Genomic DNA, 23,866 nt, shown 5'->3' with positions numbered 1-23,866 from the left:
GCTAGCCTCATGATATACGAATGCAAAAATGGTAACTTGGCTTAGAAAGCTCGCAGTTAATAACTGTGGAAGTGCTTAATGAACATTAAGCTGTGAGGCGGCTCTGTCCTAGTGTGGGGATGTAATTCCAATAAGAAGAAGAATTCAGAACGGACATATTTTTGCAGAAAATTGTTTTTCACAGGTGATCTCCAGGAAAGAACTATTACGACTCGTATCTTTTTCATGATTTCATACAATGCGTCAAGGTCAAGGTCAAAGGTCAAAGGAAATTCACAGTTTGACAGATGGCTAAGAGAATGAAGCAATAATGACGATGTTGATCGATTTTTGTTGTAGCGTGAACGTCGTCATTAATGCTTACTTGGGCCGCATTTAATTATTGTAGTTTTTGCACGATGAATCTTTATTGCTTGTAATCGAATATTTGTCCCATCTATGATGGATTTCTTATTTATATGGGACAGGTATGCGATTACATGCAGGTGAGCTGATACATGTAGTTGAATATTATTCGAAATTTTTTGAATTCGAAATACCGAAAATACCGGTATTTTCCGTATCTAAAACCGGTATTTTTGGTACCCAAAATTGACCGGTAATACCGGTATTACCGGTTTCGGTACTACCGGTTAGACCACCCTAATTGCGAGAGTCAGTCTTATTGTAGATATGATGACAAAAAGAGAAAACTCGAATAGAAATGCATTTTTAAACAATAATAACGCACTAGATTTTGATAAATATGGCTCGTTTAAAATTTATTTTGGAATCTTTTTAGTCTATTCACCAGGCCACAATTCAGAACCGTGCCTACTACATATTTTACCTACTACCTACTACCTTACCTAATACCTACTACATATTTTGAAGCTCATTTCAAGACAATGCCGAATACTATTGCTATGGGCCTGTTGGTACTCAACAGCATCGAAATCAAATAAGATTCAACAGGTAATGAGTTTACAAACATTTCTTGTGGTTCGAATTGTTGATAGGTTTAGACAGTTTTAGTTCTTTATGTCTATGGATCTACTGTCAATCTAGTCATAATTATGACGCACTGTGTCAGTTCACTTATTTCGTTTAATTCGCTTATTACTCTGTCTGCCTTAGTTATCTCATGTTTCCTACGTTATTCTGTTCAATTCTATACTCATTGTAGAAGCGAGCTTGGTAGTCATATGGCTACTGCTTCTGCCTCATACGCAAGAGGTCGTGGGTTCAATCCCAGGTCCGTTGCATTCCTCCTACTTTGTATCTTTCTCTATATTTCTCAAGTTCTAGCAATCGCTAGAACTGGAAATGGACTTCCATACCGTTTCCATTACTATTCCTATACTTTTAACTTGAGTATTCTAACAGTAATCTGCTAGAATTGGAAATGAACTATAGAGCTCGTTTCCTACATCCAATTAAAAATTCCATCAATTGCCTTCTCCTATATATCACATTGGCAGCTTGTTAACCAAGACGGACCTCTGCCTCTCGAACCTAACCCAAAAATTCCAACAAATTTCGCATGATCTTGTGGCAAGTGCAGGGGTATATTCTTCTTGCAGTGGGCGAGTGATTGCATCATCATTTCCTCCCCCTTCCCTACATTGACTTGCATTCTGACGTGGCAGGCGCCAGTCAAGATTTTTTTATGTACAGGTTATCCGACTTGTCAATATCCCCAACTCAGCCATCTTGGATTTTTGTATGGAATTCATGCTCGTTTGTTTACGTTTTGCACTGAAAATGTATGCCCCCCCCCCCGCGCTGGTTATTCCCATCTACTGACGAAGTCGGATAACCTGTACATAAAAAAATCTTGGCGCCAGTATGACCTAACAAATGAGATCACCAGTACTTGTACATTGAAGATGTGTGCTAGTCCCAAGCAAACTTCTGTTGGGTCTCTGTGCAAGAACAGCTGATCTGGTCATAATGGAGTAGCTACTACGAGCAGTCAATCAAGCTCAAGCTCAAGCTCAATTCTATACCCATTGTAGAATATGTTACGTTTTGATGTCAGTTCATTGTCTCTATTGCTAAAGGTCACCTCCTCTCAGGCGAGTATCCTAGTTCAAGCGTATAAGAAAGCACCGCTTAAAAGTTAAGCGAAGGTGAAGAAATGGTCTCTAAGTTGTCTAATAGTCTCAAAGCCTTACACGCAAGCGTAGCATAACTGTAATTGTATGGGTCGTGGTCAGCTATAGGATTCACTTTTCGGTGGCAAAGTACAGCTTCATCACGCCTATTCCCTATCTATTAAAAAAATATCGAGAATGAAGCCAATGTAAGATTGTTTGCATACCATCGTTTTAATTTGTGGTATTTTTAATTATGGCTCGTCAAAATGAGACATAACAAAATAAAAAGGTGCCACGTTCCTAGTTTTGATAAAACTTCTACTCAGTGAATCCAAGAGTCAATTCCCTATTAATGTCTTAATGATATTTTCTACTGATTAATTCCTAACTAGCTATGTTTAAGCGTAGCTACGACTCATCATCATCAGGGAATCCATCAAAAAAGTATTGCCGCAGAGAAGAGATCACACATCATTAGGGGCCGTACACATATTACGTAAGCGCTTATGGGGGGAGAAGGGTTGGTCAATATCTTACGCTCCATAAAAAAAACATTTGTATGAAAAAATCTTACATGGGGAAAAAATGCTTACATAATAAGTGTACGACTCCTTATCACTGGTGAAAAGGGCCTCTACCTGTCTGCACCACCATTCAAGGCTCCAAGATACGATGTCCGTTGAATCACATGCACATGCGTAAAATCAGTGCATCAATGCCAGATTATATGTGACGCGGCATTAAACAAAAAATAGTCAACATGTGATATCACCACGGCAGGATATGTCTTTGGTTGCCATATCAGTGCTAATGGCGTAAGGCCACCCATCGCGGCAAGATAACATATCCGAGGGGAGAGTTTTTTCTCTTAGAACATTTTTGGGACTTAATTTTTTTTCAGATGATGAAAATTTTTTTCATCGGATTTTAACACCGGACGATACGGAAACTTTTTTGTAGCCAAAAATATCCCTCTATGCAAAATTTGAGCTAAATCGGATGATTTAGTGGTGCTCAAAATTAATCAAAACTTCATTTTTTCTAACAAAGGGGAATTTTTTTTTTGTTTTTTGATGCCAAAGGAATCAAAATGCATGAAACTTTAAGAATTATTTTTTTGAAAAAAAACGACTGTTTTGGGACTTCGAAAAAATTTCTTATGGCGAAAACAATTTTTCATCGAATTTAAAAACCTGATGTTACACAATCATTTCCTAAGCCCTAAAATATGCCCCTATATGCAAAATTTGAGGTTCATCGGACATTATTTAGGGGTTCTCAAAAGCTTTCTATCAAAATTTTGAATTTTTTGGTGACTTGATTTTTACACGTAGCTTGTGTTTTGAATTCATGCGGTACCGCGTAATAATAACCGCGTTAAATAAACCTCAGTGTAATAAACATTGCCTAGCAATCATTATATTTGGGCATCACCTAAAACGTCATGTATTTCCGGATTGCATTGTGCAATAGCAAAATGGAGCAATTTTCAATAGTCTATGATTTACCATCTCCACATTAACACTACCTGAGTTAATTTCTCATGTCTGGTCGGAGATCTCAAAGGATCTTTTCCTTGCTCAAAGGAAAAAAACACATTTCTCTAGTCGCAGATGTCGAAAACTATCTGAGTCTTGTAACCTGAAAAGCCATCCATGTGACGTGCAATTCACTGTTCATCAAACCATTATTTTTTTTTCTCACCAATCTGAAATTTTCATCAAATTTTAAAATGCGCCTTTCTTGGTGAAATCCCATTTTTATAAAAGCTGTTCTCCATCAAAGCTGAAGAACTAAACATTCGTTGGATAGACAATGAACACTAAACTATTTTCGTTGCCATCAGTGGGTGTTGGCGGAAATTGAGTATCTTACCTCTCCATTATACTGCTGCTTCAAACCACCCGTCAATCTCGGTGGCACCAGGAAAGTTGATTTCACCGGATCGAAACCTGACTGCGGGTCCGTCGAAAGAGTCCCCAAACTGGAGACGTACACTTGACTCGAAGGATGTGTCACGTCCTTACCCTTGTGGGACTGGTAACTACTCTCCTTATTGAATTTTGATTGGAAAACGCCGCTCTTCACATCAACGCCCGACGGAATAATCCGATGCTCGTTGCCATGCTGCCCAAAGTGGGGTTGATTTTTGCTAACAGAATCGGCCGTATTAGAGCCGTAGCCGCCTTTCCTGTTTGATTGAGCGTCGTCGTTAAGTGGGCTCGGCTTGACATTGTTGGTTGAACCAGCAGCCGCCTTAAGAGAGGAAATCATTGGGTAGCCGACCATCGACATAACAGTTCCCATCATTTTTCCAAAGTCGGTGGTGGTTTTCCCCATGTCCTTGTTGCTGTTGTAGTAATTTTCGCTTTCCTCACAGCGAACGTTCATGTACCAATCACAAACAAAATATTTCTGATTGAACAGAGTTCCATTTGGGCAAAGGAAAGCAAATCCAGAACCGGAATCGTCTGTATTGGCACATACTCGGAACACCTGACAGCGGGCTTCCACATCTGCATAATATCCTGTTGAGTAGAAAACAATAAAAATAAGTTATATCTTCGAGATTTAACCTTAGACCGACCCTGTTTTACATTGGCTAAATTAAAAGCAGACATTAGCTACGATATATTTTATTATAGCTATATTATACACCATCGAAAATACCATGATTAATTAATAATTAATAACTATAATAGGGATATAAATCCATTCCCCGTATCCATCGAAACAACAGCTTTGCATAACACTTACAACTTTACATACCAACAACGTCATAAATCTAGAAGATATTTAAATATGTTCATAAGAAAATGCTCACCTAATTATATACAAACAGTCTTGTGAAGATGTTCATTTTCAACCTTCGAATAAGCTCACAGTTCACTTGTGATCTTTTTAGCACAGCAAAGTTGTGCCGAAAGACTGTCATTTTACTCCAAACGAAATGTTTATAGAGGGCTCGGAAACCTATGTAATACACCAATAGACTCAGCTCGACAAACTAAGCAGATATCTATTTATCCGTGTGTGAGAATGTGTGCTCAAAAGCTAAGAAAAACATTAGCCAAAGATGGTAATCTACCTTAATCTACCATAACCGTGGGGGACCGCAATTCGTCAACTTAATGATATATCAATGAATAAAAAAGGGTTTGAGGTAATTAATTTAGAAATAAATATAGGCAGCACTTACTTTGCACCGTTCAATGTGCAAAAACGATCCAGAAAAAAATGAAAAACGATTCGTAAACAACATCTGAATGTTCCATGAAACGCTACCATAAATCAATGGATCATTTTCCAAAGATTTATGGATCATGTGTCATACGTTCATGGGAAAATAGCAAGAATTGTATTGTTTTTCTTGACCATATTAATGGAACATATTTTCCTATCAATTGCTAAATTTAAGCTTAGCTATAAATCGAAAATTTATTCTTTATGAAATCTCCTGAACTATTTTCACGGTGTGTTTGTCCGAAGAGGCTTATTTTCAAAAAAAATCAGTATCTCTACAACACTCACTACACGAAAGTATAGGTTTTCCTCTTTCACGTAAGTGCATTTTAAAAATGTTCTATCGGGGGTCATTTTTCCATACATTTTTGGGGGGGTTCAATCGGCTATCATTTGAGATTTCTATGGAGTTTGCACCAAAAATAGTGAAAAAAATAAAAATTGTTCTAGATCCCCCGATAGAACATTTTAGTTTACCCACTATATGAAAAAAGGGAGCATATACTTTCACGTGATGGGTGTTTCAGAGATACTGATTTTTGAAAAATAATATTTCCTCATAGACACACCGTGTTTTATGGACTTATGGTAGCGTTTTACGGATCGTTTTTCATTTTTTATGGCTCCGTCATTATTGTTTATATTCAAAAGTATGTTTTGCTATAAATATATTCCCGCGCTTAGGACCATAGGGGTGTAACTGTATTGATTAATTTCTCTTCATCGATTTTTTCTTTCCCTAATAACTCAACTGATATAAAGGTAACAACCAGTGTTTGGGGGAACCTTTAAACTTGACATGCGGAAATTTACGCTATTCTATGCTGAAATGGTCCTGTTCCTAACAAGATTGCTTACAACTTGTATGCAATATTGACGATTCAGCTGGCTACAATATTTAGCAAACTTGCGGCTCAGCTTCAAAGCTACAAATCCCGGTTCGATCAGATCTACACTCTGGGCCTTTTCGTCATTGAAAATGGCTTTTAGGTTGGGTCTGACAAACTGGAACGCTTGCTCGCTCAAGAACAAAATCGTCGAGCTCAGCGATTTCCTTCAGGAGAAGGAGATTGACGCGGCTTTCATCACCGAAAACCACCTGAAGCGCGAGGTAAGGGAGCATCCATAAATTACGTAACGCTTAGAGGGGGAGCGGGTAGCCCGAAGTGTGACAATCCATACAATATTTTTGAATGCTTCATACAAAAAGTGTGACATAGGGGAGAGGGGGTAACTATCACCAAGTCGACTGGAGTCGGTTTCAACGGTGCATGGACGAGAACATCGACTACCAGCGGCATCCGGTGTCATTCGAATTCGTCGACGAGCAGCTGCACGCTCTCCCTAGCCCGCGAGTAGCATGTTCCAAAGGCCCTGCCGGTAAGCAACACCCCAACCATTGATACACCCGCCAAAGATTTGATCCGTCAACGAAATGTCTTTCGCGGGCAGTACCAACGTACTGGGCTGCCTGCGCCTAAAACCCGGTGCAATCGTATGACCAAAATTATCCAGACCTGAATGGTGGACCTCAGAAACAGTGGGTTTTCCAATAAGATCCGCGCTCTCCCAGACTGTGCTAACCCGTTCTGGAAGCTAACCTAAATTCTAAAATCTAAGCCTCGGCCCATTTCACCTCTAATCCCATTAGACAGCAATGACTCTAAGGATCGCTTGATAACTCCTGCCGAGAAGGTCACCGAAATAGGTCGTTACTTTGTCAGCTCCTACAATCTTGGACAGAACACCGTCAGTCCACACGAAGCAGCTGTTAACGAGCATGCTAACAATACCATCTTATTCCCAACGACTTGTCCGAGGAGGCGAATTGATGGCCTACATCAAATCATCGAAAAACATGAAGGCCCCAGGCCTCCACAGCATCCTGAATGATATAATCGATCAAGATCAGCTATGGACAATAATGCACGGACACGGATTCTTGGATAAGCTGACACGGTTTATTAAGGCGACGATTGATCGGGTGATGTGTGTAGTTCGAGTTTCAGGGCAATTCTCGAGTCCCTTTGAAACGCGCAGAGGGTTCCGACAAGGTGATAGTATTTCGTGCCTGCTGTTCAACATCGATTTTGATAGAGCAATACGAAGGTCAGGGGTTGACACGAGTGGTGCGATTTTCACGAAATCGACGGTATCGACCTCATTGGAATCGATCGCAGAGCAATAGTGGAGGCTTTTGTCCCACTGAAAAGGGAGACGGCGAGGATAGGCTTAACCATTAACTCTACCAAGACAAAGTACATGGTGGCAGGTAGAGATAGAGGAAGACCTAGTGGTGCTGGTGCTGAGGTAGTGCTTGATGGGGATGTGTTTGAAGTTGTTGAAGAATTTGTTTACCTTGGAACGCTTGTGACGTGTGACAATGCCGTTTCCCGTGAAGTGAAAAGACGTATTGCTGCTGCGAATGAGACCTTTTACGGATTACGTAACCAAATTAGGTCCCGCAACATGCAAACGAAAACGAAATTTGTTCTTTACGGTGTCAGCCCATTAGGCCGAAGGCCGTTAGGCCGAAGGTCATTAGGCCGAATGGACATTAGGCCGAACGGTCATTAGACCGAATGTCCATTAGGCCGAATTAGCAAAAAGAAGCAAGAAGTGAAAAATGAGAAGTGCTTTCTTCACCTCACCCCTTCTTCCTTCTCCCTTCTTGAATCTTGCTTCTTCTTCCTTCCTTCTTCCTTCCTCCTTCCTTCTTCTTTTTCTTTTTTTCTTCTTCTTTTTTCCTTCTTCCTTCTACCTTATTTCTTCCTCCTTCTTTTCTATTCTTTTTTCTTCCTTCTTCCTTCTTCCTTCTTCCTTCTTTCTTCTTGCTTCTTCCTTCTTCCGTATTCCTTCCGCGCGAATGTCGGAAGAAAGAATAGCAAAAACAATATTCAACCGAGAACCAGATAGGGGCCGGCGACTTCGTGACAGACCACGAACACGCTGGTTGCACGCGGTGGAATCGGACCTGGGGACCCTGAACGTTCGGGGAAACTGGAAGAACACCGCCCAAGACCGACGATTATGGAGCTCTATAATACGCCATGCATAGGTGTAACGACGCTGTAGCCAACCAGGTAGGTAGGTAGGTAGGTAGTAAGATTAGCCATGTTCTATAACTTTTTCCTTCGTAATGTTTAAAGGTTTATTCCCAACCTGTTTTTCAGCTGCTAATACTAAATCCATATTTTTGGTATTTGCACTTATAAGCATTGACAATTTTTGCGAATCAGAACTGTTTTAAATACATAGCGCTAGCCTAAAAAAAATATTTTTCGAAATCATCTTTGAGCATTTTTGGATTGTGCAATTGGAATTGTTGCTAAACCGGATCTCGTCGTATATGCGATAAGCGACAAGACAAACATGTTTAATCGTCTGTATTGAAAATTATTTAGATCTAACTTTTTTCAAATAGGCGTAGCCGTATTTGGCTTTGAAACTTAAAACGACTCATACTGTCTCTATTCAACATATTTCATTCAACTAATGTTACGTTACTAGATCGCAATGTATGCTTTCGGTTGACCATAATAGTTTGAATTAAGAGCACAATTGCCATTCTAAAAATCAAGGTCATAATCAATTACGCCCATTAGAAAAAAATTTCCTAGATATGTTCTTTTATTGGAAATTCACAAAAAAAAACACCGTACCATAACTCATTTTCTGCCAAAAAAATGGTTGGCCAAAAATCAAAGCATCATATTATTTTTACGCCAACAAATACGAGCATACGTATATTTTCCATATTTCCTGAAGTTTCTGCGCGAGTGTGGTTCAAAGGTTAGGACTTCAGTCGACACCATTCGCGTGATGTCGAGACTAATGTCGCACATCTCTACAGAATCAACGTCGTCGATAGCAACTTATGTAGGATACGATGACATCGATCACAGCTCGGAAAATGACGCCTTCAGAGAGCGGCTATTTGATGCCTTTGTGCCCCCTTCAGGAAAGTACGTGGTGTTTTCAGAGATCGTGACATGTTCCCCAGTAACTATTAGTAATAAGATTATGTAAGTGTGGTTATCCCGGTTATGCGGCTCCGTCAAATGTTAAACACGCAATTTAGGTGATATGAACGGAAATGTTTAGAAATCGTAGTGATTTGCTTCATTTACCTGGACCATCTAACTGAAAAATAATTTGCATCATATGACTATTCAGTCTTCCCACGATCGTAGCTCTCATTCTTTTCCAAGATTGATTGTAACCCAGTCGAAACCACGTGTAGAAGAAGATATTGTAGAACTAGTCTATCCTACATGTTGGAACCTATTTTATTTCTTATACCTACTCGTGTGATACATCATGACCAAGACCATTCATTTTCCAATCAAACGATCTCTGTCAAGTTCTGAACGCATTTTTGAGACCCTAAATGGTTGAAATGAAAAGTTGTTTCTTTTGATCACTCCGCCAGTAAAAGCCATTATAATTTATTTTTATTTTATTTTTTCACTAGTTTGAAGTTTACTCTAAAGGTTCTACCTGGTATCCGTTCTACGTTATCCGAGAAGGAAAAGGATTAGATTAAAACAAAAGATATTCGCTCGCATTTTTGTAGCTTATTCACATAAGCATAAACCGGTTGGATTTGATATAATCTGTTTCTAAATCAGTGACGCGTATTCGGTTTCAGCATCGAACCTTTCCCTATGTGTAACATCTCCATCGGTATGCCCCCCTCGGCGTTGGCTAATTATCAAAATGATAGGCTCAGATTCGCCAGAACTTTTTAAATATAGTTTCCTCATTAATTCAGTAACAACGAACTCCTAGTGTTTTTGGCCCCATCACGAATTATTCAAGGCCATCACTTATTTATTAATTTATTCATATCACAGGGCATTATGGTTTTATGCTACTTTTCGGATAACCAACAGCTAATTAAGACAAGCGCCTTATAATAAAAACACTTCATCGTTAATTTTAATATACTCTATAAAGATTGTTCACGCTAATAGCTGTCTGAGAATCGAGATCACCGTTTGTCTAGACTTGACAATTCTAGGCATTCCGATTACTAAAAGTGGTTTTTACGATCATAGACCTCCCCCAATATGCAATAAACATAGGGTGTTTGTGGGAGTGTACAGCACTTTAAGCAAACGAGTGTCTTAACCTTATTCTAATGTATTAATAAAATTTATTATGGCTCTCCAAATGTACTTGGAAGTTCTTAACTACAGGATGAGGAAAAGATTTCCGTGTTTATTCGCTTAGCCATAAATATATTTTTGGCATATTGAATAACAATAAGTTCAAGGGAAACGTGGCCTTGACACAGATTGTAATACTCACATCGATGTCTCCAAATATCCTAATTTGGCTTCTACACACGCCTTTAAACGCTTAGAAAAATCATCGACAATGGTCGCTGCTTTCTCCACAGATATAACATATAGCGTTGACTAGACTGGTTTTTAAATAATCCAAGAATGTGTGTAGTTTAGTGCAGGCTCTGGACTCTGAATAGGTCAGACATATTAATCTATACGATCTAGGTCAGGACAGTTTGAGCTCCATTTTATTGAATAAAACTGGAAAAGCCTATTTTAAACTTTCAGTGACTATTTTGCTCTATGTGATATTGATTTTGTGGTCTTCTTCAATGAACTAAAAGATAAAAACACAATTATTTTCCCCCATACTGTACAGATGATTAACCACTTTAAGTTGCTAAATTAATGATTTCGTGTGTGTTACTTCTACGTGAAGTTAAACGATTTACAATGATATGGAAATGCTAATATCATCTTCCAAACTTGGACGTACATGTTCATGATAGCATTAGAGGCGAAAGTATAGAATTGATAGTTCCGTTAGGATACGGCAGGCATGAAGAATATTTTTATAGAAGTCGATTTGAAAGCGAGCAGAGGCAATATTTGTGATGGCACATATCGCAACGACCTTCCTTCTGCCTTCTCCCGTATGAAGGGGAGCTTGGCAGAAGGAAGGTCGTACGTCCAAGTGAAGATGATATTTCCATATCACTAAGTTGATTAAAGTAAGACCAAGTTGTTAAAAAACATAAAGGGTGTCACAAGCAAAAAAAAATCTAGCTGTTGTCACTGGTCGGAGCATCTTTTGATGGCTAGAAGCAAAACATCGTTGAAAAATTTGAACCATTTGACAGTTTAACCTATACTCGAAATGTTATGGACGAAGAACTGTTTGAACCCTTATTTTCTAACAGGAAATCGACATTGAAAAGTTTCAGCATGCAAAGTTCCATATTTTGAATATTTTTTTCATGATTGATCCCCCTAAAAGTGAGATGGAAATTCTTTTTCCTCCAATTGTGTAGATACATCATTGGTGTCCTCGAAAAATGTGTAGAAAAAGTTACAATGAAAATTCTGCTGTACATATACGCTTTGGTGCTCTCTGCTCTAGATGTCGACATATGAGCCGTTGCAAATGAAGGCCTCCTAAAAATCAGGTTTGTCACGATACTTTCATCAATATATTTTTCAGATTTTTCGGATGTTCCACAAAGTTGTCCGTCGTGATAAAAAGCATGTACCTCTCGAAGACTTTCTTTTTCTTTTCATTATTGAAAATTTTAACATAACTGTATACATTTAGAGGCAGAATTATAATTAGGTAATGGAAAGTATAACTCAAGCACCCACGATGCCCCGGTAAACCGTTATTATAAAATAAAAATGTCCATCAAAACCAAGTACAGGGCTCGATTCCTGTGGTAATTCTGCACCTTTGGACCAATTTAAAGAAAAAAACCCTAGGAGGAATCTCGAGAAATCTTGATTTGAAGTTTTTAGCTAAGAAATTTCAAAAGAATCCATATAAGAATCCAAAAATATCACCAAAAACCCTGATTAATCCACTTTTATAGATGTCCTTCAATTCTTCTTGAACCAGTCGGAAGTAACCACCAGCTTTGCAGGGTTGCTGTCTGGTATTCTTGAAATATGCCCTGCCCATCGTACTCTTCCAGCTTTAGCTACCTTCTGGGTACTGGGTTTGCCGTAGAGCTGGGCGAGCTCTTGTTTCAACCTTCGCCACCACACATCATTCTCTTGCACAACGCCAAAGATGGCCCTAAGCACGCGTTGCCGTTATTAGAACTATAAATATTTACAACTGACTTACCTTACCAAACTGACTTAAGTATGTTTTTGTATGGCTAACTTGCTCGGGTTTAGTATAAGTGTTGCTTTCAATATTTAATAGAATGAAAGGCAAAAATTAATTTTCAGTTCATAATGGAGAGAAGTAAGACCAGAGTTCGTGTAGAATAATAGTAGTTAGAAGCTGTTTTACTCGATCACAGCACCTATTAACCGCTCTGTGCTGCCAAATCTCGTCAAAGTTCTAATCAACGGACTAGAAAAAGCATGTTTGATATGTAAGCCAAAACCTATTCCGGTACCTCTACAGAACTCAGAAACATGATAATTCAAGATATGATACTTTGCCGTGAATGGAAGCTGCGGCTTTTTCCGGCTGCTAGCAAAGCCATCAATTGCTTCCTCAAAACCATGCTCGAGTTTCAAAGAGCTGTATCTTGCGTACACTTTTTTGAAATCATTCAGAAACTGCTGATTGAAATATTAATTAGAAAATTGTTAATGTTTACGCAGAGTAATGCCGTAATCCGAAAGATCGGGATTCTAGTGAACTCTATCAAGGGCGTAGCTAAGGGGGGCAGGGGGCCCCCCCCCTAAATTCTGGAAAGATTGAACGGGTACTGAAATGAATTCCCTCAAACATGTGCACTTTACGATCCAATCATATACAGAAATAGGTGGTTGAAATTCAAAAGATTCCCAAAACTTATTAGGGCATCCAGGATCCAAAATATATGAAAGTTAAAAACAACTCGAATCATTTCGGTCTCGAAAATTCTCCTTGAAATCCTTCTAGAAGCTCCCCTGGGAACTTCTGAATTCCTCCAGAAAGTTATCCACAAATTCCTCTGAAAATCGTTCGAAAATCGTTCTCATGTAATTGTAATTCCTCCTTATCTAGAAACCCCCAACTAAATTTTTTTAGGAAATTCACGAGGAAATTCCTTGAAGATTTCTTTTCTTCTCTTCAAGATTTACTTCAGATCTTCGGCTATTCTTTCTTCAGGAAGAATCCGGCATTTCCTTCAGGCATGCATTCGAGAGTTCCGTCAAGAATACATACGGAATTTCTTCCCAAAATTCTACCAGAAGTTTCTTTAAAAATTTATGACGGAAATCCTCCGATTTAGCTCCATAATTTCACTTGTAAATCTATAAGAAATTCCTTCGGAAATTCTTCTAGGAACTTCTCCGGGCATTCCTCTCGGAACTCTTCCTTTAATTCCTCCGGGATTACTTCCAGGAATACCTCCAAACATTCAATAGCGAAATCATCTAGCATTCCAATCTGGAATTCTTTTCGCAATTACTTCAGAATATCCTTCAAGAAATTCTCTAGAAATATCTTCATGAATTTCGCAGAGGTGAGCCAGCCAAGGGCTGAAAACCTCTTAAATAATGACGATAATGATAATAATAATAATAATTCATGAATTTCTCCTGGAATCTGCCAAGAGTTCTTCCAGAAATTTCTTCGGAACAATCCGCAGGGATTTTCTTCAGCAATTCATTTATTTTTTCGGAAATTCCTTTAGGAACTTCTCTAAGAATTGTTTCAGGACTTCCATGTGGGAATTCCTCCGGAAGTGCTTGTGGAAGTTCCTCCAAAAGTTCTTCCAGGAGTTTTTCCAAGAAATTCTCCGGAAATACCTCCAGAAACTTTACAGGGAATTCCTGGACGATATTTGGCAGGAATTTCACGGGAAATGGGATTTCGAAAGTTCCTTCAGAAATATTTTTTCTCTTCCTCTAGGGTATTCCACCGGATGTTCCTCTGCAGTTCCACCAGTAGTTCCTTCGGGAATTCAATCAGGATTTCTTCCAGGAATTCATTTAGCATTTCTTTAGGCATTTATCTACAAATTCCTCCAGAAGTTCCTCGGAGAATTTCTCTCGGAGTTCTTACGGGAATTCCTCAGGGAGGTTCTTTTAAGAATTCTTCCAGGAGTTCCTCCTGGAATTCTTACGGAAGTTCCTTTGGGAATTCATCCTAGAATTCTTACGAGAGTTCCTCAAGGATTTCCTCTGGAAATTCTTTCTGTAAGGTACCCCGGGGCAAGTGGGACCTAAAAAAACGCTAGTTCAGCAAAATCGCTAACGCATACTTAGAAAACAGGGTATTTCAGGACATTAACCACGGATACATCATTATATGCTTCCGTTGTTGAAGTGTAGACGTGTCGTAAGCCATTTATTCAGTTACAAAAATATTGGTAGTGACATAAATAAATTTACCTGTGGGACCCACTTACCCCTTCAAACGGGGCAAGTGGGACCTATTCTGCTCTATACTGTCGAACGAAACTAATTTGAAGAATGTAGATATAATGTTCATGTAATTTCTGAGTCGTAGTATTTCAGATCATGGATGGAGGTTTATTGATTGTCAGACTTTTGTTTTTGGTAAAAGATGTTTCTCTGTTTAACACAAATTATTTCATAAATTAGAACTTCAAAATAAACGTTTTTATTCAGGCGGTGTTGTAAATTTGAAATAGAACGAAATGGCCAATTTATGTCCTAAGCACTTTATTTCTCTGAAAATCTGTTAATCTAATGCGAAGTTTAAAAATAACAAAACACAAGACAAAACCTGTTGATCTATTGTAGAATAAGGAGATTGTTTGCACTGTAAACGAAACATTTTGCATAGTTATAACCATTGCTCTTTTCCACGAGGGAGATAATTTTCAGAAAGTAAAATACACATTTGGTAAATCAACTGTACACTACTTCTTAACAACTAAACAACGATATCAACTACATTTGATTCAGATCCATATGATATATGAGTGTCGAAGTTATTTTTCACTAGACAACAATCTAAGAACAGGTAAAATGGCTCTATCGAAAATGTTGTTCAAATATGTCCCACTTGCCCCATGTATGTTAAAAATCAAGGGAAAGTGAAAATTGCAGATTTTGGCTTTAATCAAAACTTTTAAATCGTTTTTGATGTCACGCAATTATTTAATTGCTAAAAATATTCACTTTCCACATCAATGATGAATTTAGAAACGACTATTTTGTTGGAAATCCATTGAATTAAAATAAAAGTAATAGATTTCGCCGGTAGTTTAAAGTCATAATAAAACAATACCGTTAGTATGGTGCCGCAAATGGTTTTGATTCCATTTTTTTGTGTCAGGCAAATTCGTTGATAATTCTGCTTCATCTTTCTAGAACATTGTTACCATTAAAAACGTTCACCGATCAATCGGTAGCCATAGTACCCACTTACCCCATATTTTCACTTGCCTCGGGGTACCTTAGTTCTTCAATAAATTCCTCCAGAAGTTCCACCGGCAGTTCCTCCGAGAATTCCTCTGATAATTTCTCCGGAGTTACTCTGGGAGTTGATCCGGGAGTTCCTTTTCAGAGAAACACTCGGAGAAACTGCCGGTGAAACTCCCGGAGGGATTCTCGTAGAAACTGCTGGTGGATCTCCCGGAGGAATTCCCGAAGGAACTGCCGGAGGAGCTCCCGTAAGATCTCCCGTAAGAACTCCCGGAGGAATCTCAGGAGGAACTCCTAGAAGAATTCCTAGAGGACCTCACGGATGAGCTCCCAGAGAAACTATCGGAAGAACTTCGGGAGGAATTTCCAGCTTAATTTCTGAAGAAGGCCTAAATGATTTCCTGAAAATTCCCTGGAATAGCTTCTGGTGGAACTCTCGAAGGAATTTTCTGGAATAATTTCTGAAGAAACTCCCGGGAGAATTTCCAAAGGAACCCCGGGGAAACTACCAGAAGCATTCTCGGAAACAAGAGAATTCATCTAGTCTAGTCTAGCTGAAACTTTTGTTGGGGTTTGTAGCTGGACCATCATCATCATCAGAGGACCTCCCGGAGAATTCCCTGAAGAGCTCGCAGAGAAATTCTCGGAGGAGCTTCTAGTGAAAAATCTATATAAATTCCTGAAGAAGCCTAAATAAATTCCAATTTTGCCGAAATTCCCGGAAGAATTTTCAGAGAAACTGCCGATAGAACTACCGGAATTATTCTTGAAGGAAATCCTAGAGAAATTCTTGGTCGAAATGCCGGTGGAACTCCTGGAAGAATTCCAGGAGGAATTTTCGAAGAAACACCTGGAGGATCTACCAGTGGAAATCTTGAAGTTTCCACCGGAATTCTTTCAGGATTTCATTACGAATTAATCTAGGAAATCCTCCGAAAATTCCATTGTTGATTTCATTTTCGGTATAATTTCTGTATAAATTTCTGGTGGAATTCCTGGAGAAATTCTTTGAAATTTTCACAAAAAATTATTCGAAACAATTCACGGAAAATTTCATGAAATTCTCAGGAATGTTTACTGGCAATTCTGCGGAATTTCCACGGAATATTCTTATTCTTAAAAATTATGGGAAACAGCACGAAATTATTTGAATTATTGCAGAGAATTCTTCAGAACTTATAAAGAAGTTCGTGAAGATTTTCTTGGAGTAAATAATGGTGGAATTTTCAGATCAATTCCCGGCAAAATTTATGGTGGAATTCTTGAAGACACTGCCGTAGAAGTTACTGGAGGCATTCCTAAAGAATCCCTGATAGAATTTCGGATAGAATGCCAGGAGCAATTGTCGAAGGTATTCCTGGAGAAAGCTTGCATATTAATTTTTCTGCCTATTTTATAATAAATATTATTTCAGAGAGGATTTGTTTTGAAATTCAGATGTAAGGTTCTAGTTTTCTTAAACTTATGGAAGAATGCAGGATTTTTATAATAATTATTATAGCCGATTTTATATTCTTTCTGAATACTAAGTTCGTTAATATTTTTCTCACTTTATTTAAAAATATCTGATGAGCAATACATCACGCATTTTTAAATCCATTATTGTTTTAATCATTATTGTTTCGATTTGGTTTCATGTGTTAATATTCATGTGTTTTTATAAAACTACTATAAAACTACGATTTAGAAGACCAAACAAGTTGCCCCCCCCCCCCTTCTTGAAATCCTGGCTACGCCCATGAGCTCTATGCAATTTGTTGATGCCTCATCTGTACTTGGTTCACCCATGAATTTACTCAACCTGACGCTTCTCGAGCAACTTTAAAATCGTATTAACAATAACAATTCCGAACTAGATGTGTAGTGACGGAGATAAGCAAAGGTTCATTTTGCTTTTTTTTAAGTGTTTTTAAAAGTTCAAAAATTGAATATTTCTTCGTCGTAATCGAAAACCCAAAAGAATATGCTCAAGGCTTGTAAATTTTTTTCTTTCTCTTGTGCATTTTCCTGATGTTTTCCTTGTTTCTCGAGATCTCATTCTATATGCCGAGCTCACTCGTAGCTTTTCCTTACCGCCATCTTTGGAGTCATTACCAGTCCGATGATCCTTTTGCGGGGAAATCTTGTAAATGATAAGGGCACTCACGACGGAGGTGAATCTAAGGGTTAAATACCTGGACGAGATCACCGACGTCGAAGAGCTCGTCACGGCACTGCGGCGACAGTGTGAAGTGGAGACGCCCACCGCAGCCGTTCGGCTACGGAAAGGTCCGGCAGGAACGCAGGTAGCATTGGTTCGGCTATCTGCTGCGGACGCCTCCAAGATAGTCAAGTTAGGGAGCGTCAAGGTGGGATGGTCGGTGTGCCCTGTGGGCATATACGAGCAACCCGAAGTTTGCTTCAAGTGCCTGGAACCGGGGCACAAGCAATGGGACTGCAAAGGCCCTGACAGAAGCAATCTCTGCCGACGCTGCGGATTGGAGGGACATAAGGCACAATGCTGCACGAACCCTCCCAACTGTTTGATTTGTTCCAGCAAAGCTGTGAACAGGAAGCACCCCATGGGGGATGCGAAGTGCCCGGCGTTTGAGCGTGCTGCAAAATAACAGTGCAGGTTACGCAGCTGGCCTGCTCGGCCTCGCCCGAGTGCCCGGTGTGCGCAGGTTTAGAGGAAACGGCGGAACACGTGTTGTTCGTGTGCCCGCGTTTTCGCACAATGCGTGACCACATGCTTGCCACATGTGGTCTGGACACTACCCCGGACAACCTAGTCCGGAGGATGTGTAAAGATGAAATTGGTTGGAACGCCGTTTTATCGGCTATCGTCCAAATCGTCTCGGAGCTACACAGAAGGTGGCGCGTGGACTCGAGGAATGGCTAGTTCAGGCGCAAATAAGAGGTGGTCCAAGGGTTCGGAGTCAGCTTCATGGGTCATACCGGTGCCCTGTGGTCGAACTCGATCCTTTTATCGAACAAGTGGCCGCGTGAAGAACAACATGGTATGGTCGCTTTCGCGGCGTCGGTCAACCGGGCGGGTTCCGAGCCCGATGACGGAAAGGGGTCTTCGTCAAGGCTGGGGCAGGCGTAGGCACTGCGTCGGCAAGTCCCTCTGTGTGTTGGCGAATAGACCCTATCGCAGAGAGGTCAATTTGGGGTGCACGCGGCATCACCATTCTTGATTCCAGTCGTGCAGAGGGAAGCAGGCGCGAAGCCGACCCTTCCCACCTTGCGAAGACATAGGGCGTGGTAAGGCCACCTGGAAAGCCGGCAATGTGCTGACACGATACCATGGTGTTCTTCTAAAAAAGCGAGTCACGATGTTCGATGCTGCAAGGACACGCAGCTAACCTCGAGGGTACGTTGTGCACTGGCCCCCCTTTGAAGCATTACTTTCTGGTTTAAGGATTACTATATGAAAAAGTGGCTAATGTTTTTCGGTTTTCGTGTGCACACACACATGCACACGGACAGACAGACTTTTGTTCAGCTCGACAAGCTGAGTCGATTGGTATATAATATCATGGGTCTCCGAGACTTCTATAAAAAGTTCGATTTTGGAGTGAAATGATAGCCTTTCGGTGCAACTTTGTTGTACGAGAAAGGAAAAAGGAAAAACTTATCTTTATAGTTTCCTACAACTCGAACTGCATGTATCAGAATCACTTCAGTCTTTCAACTCTTATGCGAATCCAAGCACGAATCACATTTTTGCATAAAGAAAATACTAGATCCACTAACGCGCACTTCATCTTTATCACTCCCATTTCAACCATTTGTAATACGGAAACCATTAAACATCCGAAAAAAGTGACGGGAGCAAAGCGCAGGAAAAAATAATTGCGTCAACTCGCGAGCGCGGCACACTTCGATCACCTGAACCGAGCTTGTCAAGCATGATGCTAGTTTTATGCCCAGAATAGTCGAGAAAATGTTCCTAGTTCCTAGGTCGGATCGGGAATAGAACCCAGCCACCTTCAGCATGGTCTTGTTTTGTAGTCGCGCATCTTATTGCACAGCTAAGGTAGCCTTCATTTTTTTACTAATGTAAATTATTTTGTAGAAATAGGCAAGGAAAAGTTAATTACCAATAATAAGACTGTCCACAAGAGGAATCTGAAAAGATGGTGCGCTTTAATGTTTCTATCATTCCTATAATCCAACAGGGCATGACTATGACACGTGACATTTTGGAGGAATTTCACTCTTCATTATATTTAACAATGCATTTTTGGACGAAAATATAGGAGGTATGTTGGTTATGTAATTATTTGCCCACAGACTCAAAAGAGAACAATTCTTACTTGATTTCTTAAAAACAGCGAATCATACCATTTTCCTACTTGTTGTATTGATATTGATGCAACTTTTCGATTTGGTACATGGTTCTCATTCTACCTGAAAGCGAATATGCTAATGACCTTTTTGCTATATGGCACTTACCATCCTGCCGTCCGTGACATTTGAAACTGGTTTCCGGAATGTGCCCAAGAATTGGGTAGTCGACATCTGGTTCTCCAGGAAGCGCTGAACGCAGATTGTAGCCGATAGCCGCCTCTCGACTTTGGTCCCTGTGTGGATGAATGGAGAATGGAAAATCTATTGACACTTGGGAGCAGCACCTCAACATATTCATTCGATTGTGATGAAAGTGTCACAAAGATGGAAATGATGTAATTAAATATCCGGCCATCACACCATGAACCCACCTGCTACTACCAAAGCTCTGTCCGTTCCCACCAGCAGGGCTTCCACTAACAATTTCTGACACGCTGCTCTGGCTCTGATCTAGAACGGCTGAGGAAGTCGGTGCAAAGGATGATTTGAAATTTGTTACAGTATTTTTCCTCAATGCTTCGCTTCCTTTATTGCGATTTCCTCTGCCGTCATCGGAATACGAAATTGAGTTGGGCCGATTGAGCGTTGCGCCACCCGCCGGCGGTGATGCTGCATTCGCTTGTGATAATGGGCTGTGCTTGAATAGAAGACTGTCATCGTAAACGGCTTCCATCATAAGCTGAAGATTGTTGTGGAAAATTTCTTCCGGATCCTGGTGGCCCCTGTCATAGAGAACTGAGGAATAGTACTTGGGAGGAAGGAAAATGCGCGCCGGCTGCCGCGCGTCGAACCCACCGTTCATCAGCATTTGGAGAACGTCGGAGTTGAGCATGATTGCTTGTTCCGCACTCAAACCACAAGCTTCACGTGTCGTGAATAATAGCGCCACGATCGTCACTGCGTCTGAAACAGTTAAATGAACGTTAATTAGATTGGTGCAAATAAAAATCACACGGAAAAAAATCTGACAATTATCTTTCGGAAAGTTCAAATGACATTTAATCCAATGGAATCCAGTGGGTTTCACTATTAGGGGAAATCTGTATAAAATGTACCGGTTGGGTAAAATACGCCACCACATTTTTTTATCTAATCTTCTTCTTCTTTATACATAAAAATGAATTTCTGTCTGTCTGAACCTTATAGACTTGGAAACTACTGAACCGTTCGGCGTGAAAATTTGCATGCAGAGGTTTCCAGAGCCGAGGAAGGTTCTTAAGATGGTTCGCGACACCTCCTTTCTTTAAATAGGGGGGCTCCCATACAAATGAAAAACAAATTTCTTCATAACTCGAGAATAAATAAAAAAAACTTGTTGCGAGCAAATCGGATGATGCTAAATGCCCAAAACGTGTCTCACATTTTTGTACTCATACACACACACTCATACAAACATACAGACATCACCTCAATTCGTCGAGCTGAGTCGATTGATATATAACCCTATGGGTCCCTGAGCCTTCTATTAAAAGTTCGGTTCTGGAGCAGTTCTATAGACTTTCCGTATACTTAGTATACGAGAAAGGCAAAATGGAATCAAATCTGGCATATGGAGGTTTCGGACGGGGAGATATGTTTCTGTGATGGATCGAAGCCCTCCTCCTACTGGAAAGGGGAGCTCCTTTACAAATGAAGCATAAAATTCTGCATAACTCGAGAACTAATCAGAGAATAAATCAACTTTATGTGGAATAAAGTTCTTCGGGTTGCTAGTAAGTAATAACCCCAATTTTGCAAAATCGGAAGCGGCTGAATTAAGCATTTGTAATCCCCCACACAAAATAACTTGGTTAAAATATATTTAAAAAAAAAGAAATTAAATGTTTTTTTTATTCTTTTTATGCAATTTTGAAACTCTTTTTTAAACAAAAATAGCGTAGAAAGTCTAGGCCAATTTTTAGGGACTTACCTTTAACCGATTCGCTCGAAACAAGTTTCATTCAAAGCGGAATAATGTTTTATTGTTTCCTATTGAAAACTGGCCTCATCGGACTATGGAACTTTTACTACTTAACTTTTAACCACTACCTTTCCAAAAAGGCAAGACATTATGCTGCTGTGTACCGTTCTCAAAGTTTTATGCAAAGTTTTCCTAGCCCGGATTCAGGAGAAGATCTATGCAACTGTCTAGTGGCAGCAGGCCGGAAAAAGAATATCTCAGAGCATCGCGATTTTTTCGTAACCACCTATCCTGGCGAATTGTGATTTATCATTGCAGATAACGGAAGCAAGTCACGATCCAGTAGAACGAAATCGCAGGAAGTCACCATATATTCGAGGTAAGATCTAAATATTATGAACTTATAGTACGCATAATTAAATAAAAAATAATATACAAAATAATCTTGTAATTATGGTGTATTTACGGAGCTTATTACAATATTGTTTAAATGATGGAAGTGTAAACATTATCCCATCATCCATATGATATTGGCAATATGTTTATGCGGGGCTTGTTGATGGTGAAAGTGACCTCGGAATGGTTGTGAGTTACCAAACCTTCTGAAATGGGTCACCGGATCGCAACAGAGCTATCACCTTCCAACTCCCGGGCTAAAAACGATTGTAGGCAACTACAGTCATTTTTCTTCCATAATACCACTGCCAGACAGTGGGGGTTGGATTGAACACACACACACACACCATCTATCCTGGCGAATTGTATTTGCAATCAATAATAAAAGTTTTCGGTACTGTACGGTAATGGTACTCCGGAAGATTCGGAACATCCGTGTATGTGGCCAATTGGAAAAAGCATTCACGGAGGAACTTCCGGATGCATACTTCGTTGAGAATTTCTGGAGGAACTTCCGGAAGAAGTTCGGTGGAGCTCCCGGAGCAGCTCCCCGAGGAATTACTTGATGAACTTCTGGAGAGATTTGCGGAAGAACTCTCAGAATTCTCAGAAGAACTTCTAGAAGAATGCCTTTAGGAACTTGATGAACTTCCGAAGAGATTACCAGAGGAACTTCTGAACGAATTTCCGGAGGAAGTTCTTGAATAACTTCCAGAGGAGCTTCTGGAGAAGCTTCGGAGGAATTCAAGGAGGAACGCCGCTACACCGCCGTCACTGGCTAATGATGATTTTACGGATGTTCCGGATTTTACGAAGGAATTTTTATTATTTATAAGAAAATTATTTTGAGCTATCAGTGGAATGTCATTACTTGCCATCAAACGAGTTTGTACAATTCCATTTGATTCCACCAAATGATTTGATTCCACTGTTGTTGGCGCGACTGGTACTTCTGATCACCCTATCAAGTTTGTTCTGAGAACATGTTGATCTATATTAATGATAGAAACTAGTATTGTACAGAAATCGAAGCTGATAACGTAGAACGAAAGAGTGCTGGAAGCAAAATACGAATTGAAAAATAATCCCGAGGTTTGAAACCTATAAGTGAGTGCGAATAAGAACACTGAAGATTGTGAGTAGTTTTACAGTCGGGATTCGCTGGTTGGGATCTTAATACTTGGGTCACTTTTTAGTTGGGCCTCCGCTGGTTGGGCCATGACTCAACTAAAAGGCAACCGAACGTCAAAATTCAATGTAAACACGGAAAACGGGATTGGGCGTCACTGGACATCATTTGTGATGTTCAAGTCGAAATACACGTGTTCAAATGGCTGTCAGTTGACCCAACTAAAAACCGAATTCGTTAGTTGGGCCGAGGTCGTGACCCAACCAGCGAATCGCGACTGTAATAGATATTGAATTTATAATCAATAAAACTTTGTAGTTTAAGCTCATCAACAAAAACATCGGCGTTTGTTTGTTTTAAAATTCAGTGTCACCGCAACAAACTTAAAAATCTTCAACCTCTGATCGTGCGACGCAGTAAGATGAAGAAAAATCGTTAT

The 23,866-nt window shown here is 39.8% G+C and overlaps 1 protein-coding gene across 2 annotated transcripts in view; it reads right to left on the bottom strand.

Moving 5' to 3' along the window:
• The window catches only part of LOC134215866 (uncharacterized), a 94,741-nt gene that overhangs the window by 5,278 nt on the left and 65,597 nt on the right, over positions 1-23,866 (bottom strand). For both annotated transcript variants that reach the window (XM_062694964.1, XM_062694963.1), the window contains exons 2-4: positions 20,374-20,905; positions 20,108-20,235; positions 3,954-4,606 (exon numbers count right to left, since the gene is read on the bottom strand). In XM_062694964.1, coding sequence (XP_062550948.1) covers positions 3,954-4,606; positions 20,108-20,235; positions 20,374-20,905 — 1,313 coding nt within the window. The remainder of the gene's footprint in view (positions 1-3,953; positions 4,607-20,107; positions 20,236-20,373; positions 20,906-23,866) is intronic.

This window comes from Armigeres subalbatus, chromosome 2, assembly GCF_024139115.2.
Source record: "Armigeres subalbatus isolate Guangzhou_Male chromosome 2, GZ_Asu_2, whole genome shotgun sequence".
NCBI classification, from domain to species: Eukaryota; Metazoa; Arthropoda; class Insecta; order Diptera; family Culicidae; genus Armigeres; species Armigeres subalbatus.
Note: the sequence above shows the minus strand (reverse complement) of the source record. Positions and strands in the feature narration are given on the sequence as shown.